General features: G+C 35.8%; 2 protein-coding genes across 3 annotated transcripts in view; both read left to right on the top strand.

Moving 5' to 3' along the window:
* nsd3 (nuclear receptor binding SET domain protein 3) overlaps positions 1–4,900 on the top strand; it is a 38,204-nt gene extending 33,304 nt beyond the window's left edge. The window contains exon 26 of the mRNA XM_088008745.1: positions 12–4,900. Coding sequence (XP_087864871.1) covers positions 12–253 — 242 coding nt within the window. The 3' untranslated portion in view covers positions 254–4,900. The remainder of the gene's footprint in view (positions 1–11) is intronic.
* Positions 4,901–6,126: 1,226 nt separating this feature from the next.
* plpp5 (phospholipid phosphatase 5) lies at positions 6,127–17,496 on the top strand. 2 transcript variants are annotated; one of them, XM_014993602.2, is made up of 8 exons: positions 6,127–6,282; positions 8,838–8,964; positions 9,084–9,192; positions 10,265–10,355; positions 10,446–10,509; positions 10,611–10,735; positions 12,174–12,344; positions 13,404–17,496. In XM_014993602.2, the coding sequence occupies exons 2-8, from the start codon at positions 8,894–8,896 to the stop codon at positions 13,571–13,573; spliced, it is 801 nt and encodes a 266-aa protein (XP_014849088.2). In that variant the 5' UTR covers positions 6,127–6,282; positions 8,838–8,893; the 3' UTR covers positions 13,574–17,496. The 2 variants fall into 2 exon arrangements, with proteins under 2 accessions (XP_014849088.2, XP_014849089.2); XM_014993603.2 differs by having other exon boundaries at positions 6,130–6,282; positions 8,843–8,964.
* The last annotated feature ends 424 nt before the right edge of the window (positions 17,497–17,920 follow it).

Here is a 17,920-nt window from a genome sequence, read left to right as displayed (position 1 = left end):
TCTCTCTGCAGGACGCTGGGAATGTCCATGGCACGACTGCAGCGTATGTGGCGCCTCGGCTTCGTCACTCTGCGACTTCTGCCCCCGTTCGTTCTGCCGGGACCACGAGGCGGGGGCGCTCACCGCCTCCGCTCTGGACGACCGCCTCTGTTGCTCCAACCACGACCCGCTCAGTCCGCTGGGCTCCGACTCGACCCAGCCGCGGCGCTTCGATCGGAGCCCCGTCAGGGTCAAAGAGGAGTCTAAAGAGTGAAGCCGCAACTTCCACTATACCTCATTCCCAGCGAAGTGCTCTCTGACGTCTGCAGCGGTGCACTTCACAAGGGGGATACAGTGTTTGTTTTTGTTTGTTTTTCTGTTTTTTAAACGGTGCGATAGCCGCTGCTAGCGGCTGGGACACGCCGATGAACTGATGCTGTTGGCAGAGAGAGCAGAGCGACTGAAGGAACGACACGGGAAGGTGACTGAGCATAATCATGCGCTGTTTTCTCTCCTCTCGCCATAAAAGACCAATAGTTACACTTTCTACAGCTCGCCTGCGCCCTCCGGAGGGCCCAGACCTTACTGCGTTTCTTCTTCTACTGTTGGCGCTTTTTTGTCACATTTAAATGTTTCGCATCATTTTAATATCAAATTTTAATATCAAACGCAATCTGTTTGAACTCAAAAACATTCATTGAAATGATGATTTAATTTATTTAAAGGGGAGAAAAGCGAATCAAAACAACCTGGCTAAAGGTAGGAAAGTAATTTCTCACTTATACTTGGATATAAATATTTTATATATTCTTCTTTGCTCTGTTTCAGTTCAAACACACTTCGTTTTGAGCAACAGTGACATAATGTCATACTTTGTCCATCTGAATGAGCTCCAGACTTTGACTAGACCTCTTGAAAAACCTTCATAATGACCTTTTTTAAGTCATTCAGATGTGGAGATACCACTTTTCCATTTTTTCTACATTGAACAAAAACGCCAAATCTTACCAAGTATTTTTGGTTTCTAGTGCGCTTATGTTACACTTGAAATAAGACAAAACTGACTTACAAATAACTTTTCAGGAAGACGTGGGAGCTTATTTTAACAAGACAATTTTCCCATAAGTGAAATTATTTGCCGATGGAACTAGCACTTTCTCATCAATATCAAGGAATTATTTACTTAAAACAAGCTTCCGTATCTTCATAAGTTATTTTTGTCTTAATTCAAGTGTAATAAGATATTTTCACTAAAAAAACCAGAAATACTTGGTAAGATTTTGTGTTTTTACAGTGAATCTAAAATCCTTAGAAATATGATTGTAACCATTACCAGACTGATCATAAGATGGTTTTTGAGATATTCTGGCCTATTTTAATCTGTTAAACTGCTGATCACCTGGGATTAATTTCCTGTTAATTAATGATTTATTAGGCGTAGACAGGTACGTCTTTACATAGACTCAGGATGCTGTGAGCAGCCTTTCCTTTCCTCTATAAATATCATCCTTTGAAAGCAGCTTTTTGTGTTCAGTTAGATTATTTAGCTCTGATATTAAACATTATTTGATCTGAAACATTAAAATGTGACTGAAAAACAAGAGAAACCTGTAAGGAGGCGAACACTTTTTCCACAGTCCTGTAAGTGTTGCCGTGCTTCGGCGCTCTGAAGATCTCAAAAGTTTAGAGAGGAGTAGAGGAGGAGGAGGAGGGGAGGTGCTACGTCGAACCTCTCCACCCGCCGTGCTGCTCTCCTCCCCCGTTTACCTGCTGTAAACGACGTAGACGAGGCAGCTCTTCTTCATCGCCTCCGACACAATCCGCCACCCTACTTCTTCTTTCTTGTGGAAAAAGAACTCGGAAAAATGACCAAATTTGTGCAATTTTACTTTTTTTTTTGTTTGTTTTTGTTTGTTTTGTTTTCCAGGACCACACTACATTCCAATCCTCCTTGAACATGCTTTTTAATATACTTATGGGGTATAGATGAATATAATTATATACAGTATCTATGTTTGTTAATGTTTACAGACAGATTTCTCTCACTTCATCTCGGTGAGTGGTGTATTACGTTTGTTTGTTTCGGTGTTGAACATTACGCAGACCTCTTTGTGAAAATAGTCCTATTAAGGTGAAATATAATGGTATATAGTGTAATGGTATGACATTGCAGAAGTACTTGTGATTTCATATTGCCAGTCCCACTCGCCATTGTGTACATAATTGGCTCACCATATTGTAAAGTACTTAAAAGTCAGGACGGCGGAGGCTCTTCTGTCGCGTCTGGAAGGAGAACTTCCTGGTTTTTTGGGGATTTTTTTTAACGTTCTCACGCGTCCTTTACTTAATTCCCATTACCTGTATAGTAAATGGTTGGGGAGGGGGGGCCAGCTTGTGATCACTGGTGCTGTGTTTCAAGTATTGTTAATAAGCCTTAAGTTTTAATTTTCGGCACGCTGCAGAGGGTTGCAGCTCATTTCAGTTGTTTCATTTCACACGTGTACTGTGACGGCGTTTCTTTTTATGTTTTTGCCAAACCTATGAAAAGCACTTTCACACGGGCAGACACAGAAATACACGGACAAGACAAGTATTTCAAAAAACAGATACCTCTTCTTGTTATAACATTGGAGTTTAATCTATGTTGTGACTGTTTTTGCCTCTTAGTTGGAAACATTGTGAATGCTAGGTCTCCTTTTCCTTTCTTTTTAAACAAAAGTGGCCTAACTGCTAGGAGTTTATTTTGTTGTTGTTTTGGACAGAGGGCGGCCCAAATAGGAATAAACTGCCACCCCAGCTTTTGGTTTAAGCGAGAGAAAAAATCCTCCAGAGGCACTTCTTTTTGTTTGTTTCCAGGAAGAAATGGTGTGACAACAATCCAGTCCAGTATGATGTACAAACACAAACTTCTGTACAGTGTTTTTAAATTGCTCATCAAGTCAGAACAAAAGTTTTTGTATTTATTGCACCGCATTTTATACAGATTTCTTTTTTCCAAACACCAGTGCAGTAACTCGTCTCCCTTCTCACCAAGGTGTAAACGAACATAGATGATGAAATAATGAGATAAAAAACACACACACACACACACACGGGGAGTTTTATGTTTTATGCCTGTATCTAACCATTTTCTTACATTTGGTGTAATGATTCCACATTTGGTGACAGCAGCTGCTTGTCGGCCTGTTTTATGACTCACTGTAATCGGTGTTTTAACGCAGTTCGGTATTGAAATGCGAGGTTTTTTTGTTGCAGATAAATGTAATCATGGCAGGATGAGAGAATTTTCTGTAATCATGTCTGCTTTTCTTTGTTTTTGCCCACGGAAGAAATTTTTGGGGGTCACAGGGTGAAAAAGTGCCAATGTTGCCATGTTCTTTCCTTTAAAGTGTCTTTAAACTTGCTATTGCTTTTGTTTTGCTTTTTTCAGCAAGGCCAGTGTTGCAGCTTTTCAGCAGTTAATGGCTAAAATATTATACGTGAAATCCCCCTTTTTATGTTGCTCGAGTCACTTAATTAAGACCAGGATGAATTCTAGATAATTGCATTGAAAGATTTATTTTTAGGACTATTTTTGCTCTTCTCTAGTAGTTTAAGCTTTCTTTTTCCCTGTTAAACTTGTAGCTGAATGTAGGAAAAAAAAAAAGGAAATAATTAGGAGATTTCTTTTCAACTCCAGTTGTGCTGGAGGTTTTCACATTTTCACCTCAAACCTTTTACAAATCAGACAAATAATCAGAAAAATTACACATTGGAGTTGAGCTATTTATGAAACTAATCCAAAGAGCTGAAAGTGATGGATTCTTTACGCTCTGTATTTTTGCTTTAATTGTACTTCTGTAGTGCGTCGTTAAAGCACTTTCCTTTGCGAACTTAAAACTTGATGTTTCTGTATGTCTTTGCTTTTCTCACATAAGCCTCCTTGTTGCTTGAGGGAATGTCTTCTGGTTTTTGTGGTTGTATAATTCCCACTGAAGCCTCTGTTTTTGTTGTAATGGTGAATGTTGTCGAGCTGGAGTGCATGCTTCCAACATCAGAGGATTCGAATCGATGCCATTGTTTTACTGTATTTGTTGCTTTTGTTTTGATTTTCACCACATTGCACAGAGATTCTGCAAAAAAAAGAAAAGAAAAAAACCCCAAACAGCCTTTATTTTTGTTTTTCTTTGCACCTGTAGATCGCATGATCGCACTCGCATCTTTGTGCCAGTTGGTCGCCTCCTGCCCTACTGAGCTGATGCAGCTGAAGTGTTACTGCTTTAATTGTCTCTCCGTCTGGTTTTATGCTTTTATTTTCTCCTTTAAGTGACCCTTAGCTCTGATTTTTGTTTCAAATCTACGAAGGAACACCCAACCCCTCTCCCCTTTGATGGTCAAAGGGAAAGTTTCAGTTCACTGTTACGTCTTTTTTTTTTTTGTGCAATGTTGGGCCGTCTGTTGTTGAGGTCTCACCTGACATCCTGTCAAATAGTGTTGGAATAAATGAATAATTTCACCTGCATAAGCACTCTTCATCTCTTCTTACTTGTAGGAAACCTGCTCACAGTAACGCTGACTGGGGTCATATCTATCTCTCTTGGTGTTGCTTCGATTAAACCGTGGATGAACACACACCGCCATGTTAACTACCTGTGTTACGGCATACCACACACACATTGTCGAGGAACCTGTAAATACTTTGCATTGAATTTGCATAGACTCATGTTACTGTGGTGTGCTCTTTTTTTATTTTTATTTTTGCCTGTAAAATTCTGCTTCTAAATGTGTGTGACTGTTGAGAAGACACTCTTCTTTTTGTACATGATCTGTCTTTTTATTTGAAGATATTGATTCTGTCCTTTTTCATTCTGAAGTTGAGTTTGAAGAGTTCAGACATGCCTGAAGTTTGACTTTAATAAAGCTGTACTCTGTCTCAGTGAAACATTTCTTGCTGCTTCACTTTTTAACCATCTATGTAGCAATATATAGCTTTTATCTATTGATATTTTAAAAAGTATTCAGCCCTTTGGATGTTTTACTCTTTTATTGCTTCTACAAATCAATCACATTTGACAAAATTAATAAAGGAGTAAAATTGCAGGTATGACTGAGATCTACAGACTCCAAAGGTGCATCTACTAAACAGTTTAATAGGGTGAACACATATGTAATCAAATATTTATATTTGTCATTATTTTTTGTAGAAATTGGCTTTCACTTTGACATTCGGTTTTTTGTCTTTTCTTATATTTTAACAAAGAAAAGCCCAAATTTTGTTGATCATGATTATTATTTTTAAAACAATAGAAGGATAAAACATCCAAGAGGATTAATACCTACAGGTTCTGCAATATATTTAAGTGTTTGATGTGCAAAATGAAAAGTGAAAAATACGTAAATAATCGATATTTATTTTTCAATTGAAGTGGATTTAACCCCTAGATGGCGAGCTATAACGTGACGTGGCTTCTTGCATCCACGTGTCAAAGCTCGTAAACTGGGCCATATTGAAACTTCCGGTTTACAGAACTCCAAAAAAATAAATTAAGAAATATGCATGCATATTTTCTAAAACAAGTTTAGTTTCATTTAAGTGAAATTAATCAATTATTTGTAGATGTAGGTAATGTTAAGATAATATATTAAGGTACAGTTATTTTTAATATACATTTGTGTGGCTACAGAGTGCTTTTATCTCACTTTATCTTGTTTGTGTCATTTTATGTATTAAAAAAATAATACACAGAATTGAAACCTAATACAATTTTTGTAGATGGTAAATGCGTTATGTCATCATAACATCTCACTGTAAAAAACAATTCTAAGAATGCAGATCTCATAAAAGATGTCATAAAACTATTCCAAAAATGAATTTCAAGACAGAAATGTACCTGTTTTAACAACAACAACGAAAACTTTCACAGTGACTGCTGACTCTATTGAACAAAGAAACTGGGGAAAAAACCCCCCCAACTAAAATTAAGTAAAGAAATAATAATAATAATAATATATCTTATCATAATTATTGTTGTTAATATGCTTAATAATAATAATAATAATAATAATAATAATAATAATAATAATAATAATAATAATAAGACAAAAACAATTATGTTTGCCTCTCTCTGGGACTTTTATCATGAAACTACAAACCGGAAGTGTCAGTTTTAGCCGTTAGTTTCACTTGCAGCTACCCTCTTCCGTGACACCTCTGTTTCTTCAAATACCTCCAGTGTCTGCAGGAAAAGAGGGATGCCGAGGCTCGTTTTGTGTAAATTAACGCGTTAAATCAAGTATGGAGAGTTGAATTCCGGCCTGTTTAAGGTTAGTAACTGAGACACTCTGCTTCTTTATGATAACACGGAAATGAATCAGATGAAGGATGTATTGTTGTTTGACAAATGCTAGCTTAGCTTATTACAGATTTGCTTCTACTTGATTTTTTTTATATTTATTTGATGTTTCTCTATCCTGACAGGTTTTGGTTTGGAGATTGGTTTGATTTTACAATTACCTAAATATGTATTTAGTGAAGTTACATATTTTAATCACACTCTCACCTGGATGTGGAGGGTTTACAGGTGCAGCATGTTGGCCTTTGTGTCAGATTTTAGTTTTAGACAGCGAGGAAAGACGGGGTATAATGTAGCATATTTTATACATAAGTGTAAATAAACTGCTAAACCCGCTGAGAAAAATCCCAAATGCACTTCCTGACAACGATTTAACATATTCAATTCACATTATCGACAATACTTCTGTGAATAAGTTATAACGTGTTTTCATAAAGGCAGATAAAAATATCGACAAGCCAGTAAATAATCCGGTTTTTCCCACTCTTTTAAAATTGTTTATTGGCAAAGGGTTTACCAAGGAAATTAATCTGTGGGCAGCACGAACGGGATTAATAACAGCAAGCTTTCAACCAGTAAGAGCAGAGAGTTAAGACCAACAACAATGGATCTCTTCTGTACTTAAATATCATTATAACTCTTTATGTTAGTGCTTAAAAGCCACCGGAGGGAAAGGCCAAATGTAAAACATACAGCCAGCAGGTTAAACTGGACTTACTGCTCAAATCATGTCACCAGCTCAGTTACAGAAAAATAAACAAGCTCTTCTTGCATTTCAGTTATGTAGTGAAGTGATATTACTTTCCATCAGAAATAGGGAAAATTATCATTCCTGTTTATTAAAAACAAAAAAGAATATTAAAAAGACTGAAAAACTTTTCTGTCCAAATACAACAAAAAAACATAATATTTCTGATTTCCAAAAATTGCAATCAGCCATGGAAATATTGGTTTTAAATACTAGAAACTTAAAGTATTTATCCCTTTGATGCGTCTGTTATTCTAAAATCACTTTTCATTTTTTTGAACCAGAAACTCTGGCTGATTTACTCTGACTCACCAAAATAGGACAAAAACAAATTAGGAAAAACACCCCTGGTCTGATGAGTCTGGATTGCAGCTGCAGCACTGAGATGGGCGGGTCAGAACCTGGTGCGATCAAAGCATTGAGATATTTTTAAGTCAACATGAACTAAAATCTCTGAGGAATATTACCAAAAGCTGATTTGGATCTGCTTCAGTGTGTGAGTCAGTAGACAGATGTGATCACGTCTACCATAAAATCAGAGGGAAAGCAGAAAGTTTGGTTATTAAAAGATGAATGTTTAGTGTTGTATCTAACATTTTATGAGAAGATTTTAATTTTGCTAAACTGCTTTAAAACAACTTTTACTAATTTAATAACCTAGACTGATACATGCAACATAACATAACACATAAATTTTAGTTTTAGTCATTAATTGGTGGTATTTGCACCTGCTACCCCCAGTTGGCAGATGTTGTCAGTGGCTGCTGATCTGCTCTGCTTTTATATTTTAGAGTCTGACACCAATCAAAAATGTATCTTTAGTATCTTCTCCAAAGGTCTTGTTTCTATTTTGTCTTTACATTTTTCCATTTAGCTTAAAAACGTTGAAATTAAAATGGAAACAGGCATTGTTTTAAGTGGAAGTAAAATATTTGTCTGTCACTGTGTTGATTTTTATTTAACAAAAATCTCAAAGATCGTTTTTAGCTCCAAACTATGAATATGAAGCCTCTGTTTTGCCCCAACTCCTTCTGCCTTTATGTACTTTATCACTCCTCCACGCCACTTTTTTTTTAGCAACTCCATATTATACAACAAAGCCATGTTTTATTACTTCCAGCTTATGTCTAGGGCCTCTGTGGGAAATGGCTCAAACAGGTCTGCTGCACTGTTTGCTTTTGGAGTTCCTTATTCAGGTTTCAGTGAAATTCAACAACATTCTCAATGATTAAAATCAGTTACTGAAAAAACTCTAAGAAGCTTTGAAAGCTTTTTTTTCACCAATAGTTTTGCAATCTAAGGTTTGATTAACAGCCTAAATTTGTAAAACAATATTTACAGTTGAAATTTGATATTTTCATATACCTAATAAAAAGATGCATACACTTTTTTTTTCATTTCCTGAAGTGAAGTCAGACCAAAATTATTTGCCAGAAAACTCGTGTGTACAAGAGACATTTCAAAACATAAAATTTTGTTTCTTTAGTTTACCTTGTCCCTGCTGTAGAATGTTAAATACTGTCACAAGACATTATTAATAATGGTAATAAATTATATTATATATAATAATGAATTGAAACTGTATTATTTAGTTCATTTGTATTGTTTTTATCTCAGAAGTGTGGTGCTGGAAAATTTTGAAAATGTATGCCATCTTATATTCATTTAAGATGATTGTAATCTGGTCTCAGAGTGCTACTAAATAGTTATAATGATCTCCTATAATCTCCTATATAATCCTTTTGAGTATTTTTTGTCTTTTGTTAACCCTTATTTAGTAAAGAAGTGGCAGGATGATGTTTGCTGTTGACTGAAGTCCAAACCAAGAACCAAAATGAAGAGGAGGCTGCTGCAAGGTTTCCTGTCGGAAATCTCCATCCGGTTTGCTCTTCTGTTTGTGTTCCTGTAAGTTTTATCCTTTTTTTCTTTTTTAACATCACAGCAGTTGATGACATAGTGTAGTTTACAGTTCAGCTTTATGGACCCGTCTTCTGAGACGCAGGTGTTGTTTGTGGTTCTGTTAGTGTGACGGAGCAGCTCCCTCCTTTCTACCGAGAGATCCAGGCCGAGGAGATGTGGCTGTACAAGTTCCATCGTGTGGAGTCGGACCACGTACCAACCCCTCTCATGTTTGTATGTATCCCTACAAACAGTAAATATACTTTATTATATGTTATATGTATATGTTTTTTTAGAACACCTAAATATACTTTATATTGGGGTGTAACATGGTAATGACCCTTGAACTTTTGTACATATGAGAAAGTTACAAACACAAACTTGAAATGGATTTTATTGGAATTTTTTTGTGATGGACCAAAACAAAACGGAGCATAATGGTGAAGTTGTGCTACATTTTTAGTAAACACAAATCCCAGAAGTGTGTTGTACATTTTTATCCTTTACTTGTTCAATTAAACGCCTTGTGATCTTTCTTTTTACTGTAAACCAGTTAGAGTTTAATTGACAGTAGACCTGTAACAAAGGTTACAAGGTTTTGGTTATTTGTTTAAGGGTCTTCCTGTGGTCCACACCACAAACATTACAATAAAACCATGCTATTACAAACATTACAAAAAGGCATAATAAAGTACCTTAAGACACAAACAAAATCAAAACACAAAAATTCAACAATTTCAATGATAAATTGTACCATACAATATTGTGATATACAACAACAATGTTGTTTTAGGGCCATTTTCAGGTAATATATTGATAATGGCATAATAATGCAAACCTGCCCTATCAAAGACTAATAAACTTTAATTTTGTAAAGATGAAAAAACCCACTGGGCACTGGAACTGGAATATATATTTTATAAATCCAAAATAGATCAACCAAAAACCACAAATAAAACGGAAATAAAAATCTCACACAACCAAAACCATAAATAAAATGTATTATGACGTCTCTATAAACAAAAATGCCCTTCAAAAATATTAATCGGAATCTAAATTATCCAGCTCATTTTAATTTATTGTGCAATTAATTGTACCCATCAATATTGTTTTATTGATGGGTGACAGTAATATTTTATTTTTAGGTGGAAAAAATGCTCAATTTAATTATATTTAGTTTTTTCTGCCTGTTTTTAACATCATGGTTGACCTGTTTTTGAAAGTTCGGCCACATGATAATGGTTGAAGAAGTTTTATTCCTGCAGAATGATGTTCAGTTTCTAAAATTGACTGCTGCTCTTTTCAGAGTGTGGCTGTTTTAACCCCCCTGATTATAATCGTGGTTTTTAATCTGTTGAGAAAGTCTGAGCATGGCGATCTGAGAGAAGCCTCTCTGGGTGAGAAATAAACTCCTACAAACATGTTCCTGACTCATTTCTTGTTTGAGGTGACGTATGTTTTTCATGACTCGGTTCTGTTTCCTCCAGCTGTGACTCTGACTCTGGTGCTCAATGGAGTTTTTACCAATGTCATCAAACTTGTTGTTGGCAGGTAAAACGGCTCAACATCATGCAAAGTTTTGCAGTTGTTTTTAGTTTTTAGTTCGCCTGCCAATGAAAACATCATCCCGCCTCTGGTTTTATTCCCTTCAGGCCGAGGCCAGATTTCTTCTATCGCTGTTTCCCAGACGGTCAGATGAACTTGGAGCTGCGCTGCAGCGGTGACCCAGATGTTGTCATAGAGGGACGAAAAAGCTTTCCCAGCGGACATTCCTCTTGTAAGCAGCATTTTGATTGAGCTGGTACCAAAATAGTTGTATAAAACGTATTCCTTACTCTATTCAGTAAGTTAAAATCAGTGTATTGCTAAAAATAGCCAAAATGCTAATGTTAACCTAAAAGCTACCAGTGGCATGTAGGGCTTCACTAGCATGTTGTCTTACATTGACTTCCTCCATTAATTGTGCTAAACATGGCTAATAGATGAAATAATAGCTGAAAAGCTTATTTTAGGGAAAAGGCTACTGCTAGACTGCTAGTGGGGCGCAGTGCACTGGTAATGTTTCTGCTAATGTTAATGCACTGCCTTCTGATTTCTACTTTTACAAAAGTAAAAATCAGATGTTTACTTCGTGGTACTTCGTTACCAGAAAAAAGAAAAATATGCTCACCTCTTAACACCAAATTAATAACTAATATTATTTATGACACATAAGCCCTTTTGAAATACTGCTTGTCTGCTTGGGCACAAGAAATTACAGTTGGTAAACTTTGCAAAATTGAAAATCAGATGTTTACTTCATGGCACTTGGTTACCAGAAAATGCCCACGTCTCTTAGCAACAGATTAACAACAAATATTGTTATTGTTCAAAAAACATAAGATTTCTTCTGCTCTTTTGAAATACTGCTCATCTTACAGTACTTACTATTTAACAAGTAAATTTTGCATAAAAATGAAAATGTTTCTTTTTTTGTCATTGGTGGTAAATATAAACATTTAACACAAAAGTAAAAAAGTAAAAATCTTGTCTGCTTAGACACAAGAAACTTACGGTTAGTAAATTTTGCAAAAGTAAAAATCTGAAGTTCACTTCGTGGCACTTCGCTACCAGAAAACATGGTCATCTCTTAGCAACAGATTAACAACAAATATTGTTATTGTTCAAAAACATAAGCATTTTAGCATTATTTTAGCCTTGCTTAACAAGTGAAATAAGAGAAATATTGAGGCTTTTATTTTGAAATTTTCCATAAGCTTCATTTTAAAAGGCCTCATTAATCCCTTGTGTAACAGTGGTTGGTTTAAACCAGTCATATGATGCCCAAAACACCAAATACCTGTTGTGAAAAATGTGAAGGCTTTTATTTTGTCGGGTATGTGTTGCTCTTATTTTGACACACACAAAGTGGTTGTCAGTTTAGGTTTCAAGAGTCATAAGGAACTTACTTCCTTTGCTCTTTCTGCCATCTTGTCTGTAGTAAGTGTTCCTGTATAAAGATGGCATCTCTGTAGTTCTCTACACCTCTGCCCTCCTCAGTGTTCTGTTGCTATGGTGATTATTCTACTTCTGTTTTGAGTCTGACACAAGACAGTGTCAGTTAGAATCTGTTTTGATTTGAATTTGGCTCGTTTTTTTCTTATGTCGCCATGGTTACTCAAAATGCCAAAGAAAGAACTGGCATTTCTCATTTCTTTTTTCTTCCCCCCCCTCAGTTGCTTTTGCAGGTTTGGGTTTCACAGCGCTGTACATCGCAGGAAAGCTGCGCTGCTTCAGTCCGGCTGGCCAAGGCAGAGCATGGCGGCTATGTGCCTTCCTCACGCCTTTGCTCATCGCAGCTGTAATCGCTCTTTCCAGAACCTGCGACTACAAGCACCACTGGCAAGGTCAGAGTTTCTGGGCTAGAAAGTATAACTTCAACATGTGCTTCTGAAACTGATACTCAGGGAATAACATTACACTAAACCTTTTAAAAAAGTATTGTAGGTAAATACAACGGTATGGAGTGGAAGGAGAAAACAAGTTCCAAAACTGGAGATGACGCTGTGGATAAAACAGGAAAAGTCATGTCACCAGTTTGGCAGAATTTCAGATATTTTAAACAAAAAGCTAGTCAATAATTATCAGTTCAACTATATGAAACGCATATTGTGTTATGCTTTTCAGCTGTAAGGTCCAGCCTTAGTTTGAACATGTAATTAAGCTTTGTAAATGATCAAGTGTTTATTTAATTATTTGAGATGGATTTCAACCACCTTTATTTTAAAAAATGCTTGTTTTTGCTTTTCTTTTATAATACTAGCGAGACAAATCAAGCTTCTTAAAGATGAATTAGAACGGCTTGATTTTCAGTATTTACTTTTTTTTTTAAATGGGAAACATAAATGAGAAATGATTCAATATTTAATATTAAAAAAGGTTTAAAACATTTTTGTAGCATCCAGTAAATTTTGAGAAAGCCAGAAGTGATAGTTAAATAATGATTTATTAAAGCCGTACATATGTTCATCAACCTACGTAAGAGTTGGACAACAAGAAATAAAAATTACAGCTGTTTTTACCATCCATTATTATCCACAGCCCATCACATTTGCACAATCCTTTCCATTAACACAGAAATCACAGATTTCAATCCCAGTTCCTTTGTTCCCTTATCAACTGAAGCTAAAATTTAGTTGCTTTCTTTTTTTTATGTTTTATGTTAACTATAGCTACCTCAATAAGAAAGTTACCAAAATAAAAGCATAAACCCTTAAAGGTAGTTACAATAAGCAAACATAAATGCACTGATCTGGTTTTTACAAAAGGTTTTTCTGAGGCTGAAGAGGAAGCACTTCAGACTGTTCAGACTTAACTTGGGAATCATTGACAAAATCAGGAAGTTATAAATTAAACAAGCAAAGTGTGATTTTCAGCCTGACTCGTCGCTCTCGTCCTCCATGCAGATGTGTTAGTCGGGTCCATGTTGGGTCTGGCCTTCGCCTGGCTCTGCTACAGGCAGCACTTTCCTCCGCTTCAGGACCCGGACTCCCACAGACCGATCCGTCAGAGAGAGACTGTCCCCGTGGCGCAGGAGCGCAAGTTGGCCAACTCCACCTTCCTCTTGCCTCTGTAGAGCCGCTGCGACCTGAACGCTTTCCATGGGATTACAAGGAGATCCGTGGAGTTACGGTTTTCAGAATGACTGGGATGGAAACTTTGTTAGTGTTTATATTTATTGTTGGTTATTACCGCTGCAGCTTTTGAAGTTTCTATGATTGTGAATGAATTGATTACCAAATCATCAACAGTTCTATTAGGCAAACTGAAAAGTGTCATAACATACCGGATATTTTAGTTTCATGGTTCGACTTGAGTCTCCACCTGGCCCAGTTCTGTGCCTTCAGGTTACAACAACTGAGCCAATTTAACTACACAACCACTGCAGTAGAAGCTTAACTGCATTAGCCATTATTTGGTGACTTGATTGTTTATCTTGCAACTTTTTAAATAAGCAGATATGCAGACACTAGATCTAATTTATTTCCATTAGTCTTTATTCTTGACTGAGTAGAAGATTTGTGGTTTTAAGGGTCTGTTCCATAACAATGCAGATCTTTTGAATCTACTTCAGTGGTCTTCTGGTATTGAAGTGGTTGCAACACTGCAAAAACACAAAAACTTACCAAGTATTTTTGATCTAGTTTCCAATCAAATATCTTAGTCCACTTGAAATAAGACTAAACTAACTTACAAGTAACTTTTCAGCTACATATAGAAGCTTGTTTTCAATAAATAATTGCTTACTATTGATGAACAATTACTAGTTCTATAACATGGAAAATTTTTTCCATGTTATAAGTGAAATAATCGACCAGTGGAATTAGCATATTTTGATCAACAATAAGGAATTATTGACTTAAAACAAGCTCCTATATCTTGCTGAAAAGTTACTTGTAAGATAGTTTTAACTTATTTCAAGTATACTAAGATATCTAGACAAAGAAAATTCTTAAGATTTGGTGCTTTTGCAGTGAACAATCAGGATCAGAAACATTATGCTCAGATTTTTCTCTGTTCATCATTTCTGACTCAAAGTAGCCAAAGCACAACCCTGAAAATTTGCAGGATATTGCCAACTTTTTGTGAAAGTATTTTTTTTTCCTTTAAGGACAGTGACATGCTGTAAATTGATCTAAAAGCAACTGGGACCTTTTTAGCTAGCGTTTTCCACATCTTCTCTTTAAGACACATATATCATCATTTTCTGTTCAGGTTTGTTGCTTCAACACAAAGATAATGTTTGTAAAGCCTGTTTCTTGAATTTCAGTAGGGTGGTGATTTGCCCAGTGAGGATTTCCAGGAGAAATGCAGTGAAATGTCTTCTCCTTCATTTAACTCAGACACAGAGAAAGGAAGGATTATTGTTAAAGTAAATCATTTTCTTTCTTTATTAGCTCAAAGCTCAACAAAAACATCTCCAATCACATTAATGGTCTGGCTGTCTACTCCCTGTTTTGTATTGAATTATTGATTTTTTTAATCCTCGAGTAAAACTGTTCTAACGAAAGAGAGGTTTTGTTGGGAGAGGAAAAATCCATCTTCTTTATCAGTGTTTACTTCCCCAGTGCTCATCCTGTTGACATATTCCCATTGAAAATGACCTCAATCAGTCATTATTGTTTTTTTATTGCCATCATCAGTCATAGATTAACAGGTTTTATAGACAGGACTGTTAGAGATAAGGACGTGATTGTGCATCTGCTTAGAAAAGCAGTGAAAAGAAAAATCATGACTTATGTTTCATACTTTTTTATGTCCATTTGCTCCGTAATGTGATATTGTTACGTGAGAATCTAGTGTAAGCAGAGCTGAATTATAGGAATCATTTTATGTGAAAAGGAAGGGAAATGGGAGGAAAGTAATTTTAGTAGTTTGTTTCCTTCAAAGGTAGATTTGTGATTTAGATAAGTAGTGCAGCGCTGGGACTGTTTTCAGCCACAGATTGATGCACATTTCATTCGTTAAGACTTAAGCCACAAAAGTAGTTGGTTTCTTGAATAATTGATGACTCAAAATTAGTCGCACTCTTTTATTATCCATCCGTTTTGTTTCGTCAGCAGGTCTCGTTTATTGCTGCCTTTGTTTGTGTTGCTTTGAATCTTTCTGTTTTGCTTTAGTATTTCTTGAATGTTCATCATTCACTGTTGCTTTGTTTGTGTTTAATCTCTGGCTTCGTGTGCCAAACTCTTAGTACAACAAGCAAATGTAGCAGCACCACGCTGTGCTTCAGAGTTACTATAGTGCCTGCTGTAGTTTAACTTTAGTCTCTGCTTTAGCTGAACAGCCCAATGGATCATATTGTTACAGGGTTTTATGACTGTAAAGGGACTGTGAGGGAAACCTTTCCTTGTTTCAGTGAATCCAACACTTACTATAACTCTGGTTTTTGTTGACAGCTGGCTTTATGAATGAATTGTGGGGGGGGTTTCTTGAAGCTGAAGAGAAATGCTCCTTGAGTTAGTTTTTGGTAGTAGGCATGGGTCGGTAAATTTGCATAATGTGACAACTTTATGCAAAAACACTACAATTTCAATGTAATAAACGAGAATCTAACACAAAAAAATTTAATTATGATCCGTTTTCTTCATATTTAAAAAACAAAACAAACAAAAAAACAACAACAATTAATAGTCCTGCTGAAATGTTGAATAAAAAATTAGTATGGATTTTCAAGTAAATGTGCTTACACGTTAGTCAGGCTATCTGCTCTGGGGCTAATTAGTTGGTTTCCACACCACAAAAATTAGTTTTTATTTTAGTGTTTGCTGCAACCAGAGAAATGTTTTGTCAGCCAGCTGACTGGCAGTGCAAAGCAACAGGTTGGAGAAGGGCAGAACTGAGTTATTCCATCTGCTCCAGCACTTTCTCTGACTTCTCACTTAAACAATCAGTTTTTAACCTTTTTGTTTCCTTAACCTCTGCATATCTTGATACCACTAGCCGACCCATGCCTGCTGTGGAACCAGATCTTTGTACTGGACCCAACAGAGGTTGGACCTCTCCTGCTGGTCAGGTGCTGCAAAAAGCCAAAATGAAAATCTCACTTTTCATCTACTTTAGTTTTTCAAAACAGGAAACTGTTAACCTGTGTTTTTTTGCTTTGTTTTGTCCAGTTTTATTGTTACTTTTATTATTTTTCTGTCACGTTTTTGTGCTGTTGCTTAATTTTGTTGGCCTTTTTGTTACTCTAATTGTTTTTCTTGTGTTGGACCTCTTGTTACCGTCTGTGTAAAACCAGCCAAAGTTTGCAGGTTCTAAGCACGTCTGAGAGAATCACTGCACTCCGATCAGACTTGTCAGAAAATGAGTGACTTTGTGCCTTTGTTTACCACGTTACTTTACAGATCCTCGCACCATGAGCTCACCCTGGTATTTTACATGTACAGAACTCTGTGTTTCCATGTGGCATGCTGCCTTTCTTTACCTCAGAATAAAAATTATCAAATGTTATTTTTGATGGAGTCAAACGTGAATGTCCTAACATTAAAGGGACAAACCTCACTTTCAGACCTTAAATCGAAATACTAGCATATTTAATTTCATGGAATGTTTGACTTTACTTGAAAATATATTTTTTTTTTACATGTGGTGATTATTAAATTAAGATTCGTATTCTAAGGCACTTTGGTTTTATATGTTAGGCTTCTTGATTTTGATAAAATTGTGCATGTTTTACAGTTGAACAGTATCTAATTTAACTCACGGCTCCCGTCCATTTGTTAGGCTTTTTGTGGTTTTCAGTTCATGTGTTTTGTATTGGATCAATGGAAACGGGATTATTCATAGAACTGCTTGTTAGCTTTAGGATCACAGCCAGATGTAGCTGCACATTCTGAGATAATGTCCTGTTTTTTGTTTTTAATTTTTATTTTTCTTCATGTTGTGACGCTTTCAATGAACACTTTACTGTGTTGGGGAAATAGTCCTGGTGTTTGCATATTTTCCTTTTTGGTAATTAACTGAAAATTAAAACCAGAGATGCATCTATTACAAAAACTGTCTAAATGTCTTTTTTTTTTTTTTGTCTTTTGGTCAGTGACTAAAACTCTACATTTTACAAATAATATGTACATGTATATCATATGCACTGTTAAATTGGCAGGTTTTTTTCATACATCAATTTAAAATGTTTTTCACATATATTGGGACAATTTTCCTGTTCAATTGAAGTAAAACACATTTATTACAGTAAAAAATTAAAACAGATAATTTTTTCTACATCATAGAAAGTTGCCATGATAGAGTTGATCATGCACATTTAAGAGCCACTGAATATGCAGGTGCTATGAAGGAATTTTGCATTTTAAAGCTGTCCAATCGTGTATTTTATTTGCTTGTATAAAATTGGGACAAAAAAAATTCAGACATGGAACAGTTATGGAATTTATGTTTATTATTTTGACTTTTTTTGTTTTCTTAT

The sequence above is a fragment of the Poecilia mexicana genome, unplaced genomic scaffold (genome assembly GCF_051168715.1).
Source record: "Poecilia mexicana isolate PSO_F unplaced genomic scaffold, ASM5116871v1 scaffold_9, whole genome shotgun sequence".
NCBI classification, from domain to species: Eukaryota; Metazoa; Chordata; class Actinopteri; order Cyprinodontiformes; family Poeciliidae; genus Poecilia; species Poecilia mexicana.
This window is presented reverse-complemented; position numbering and strand designations above follow the sequence as displayed.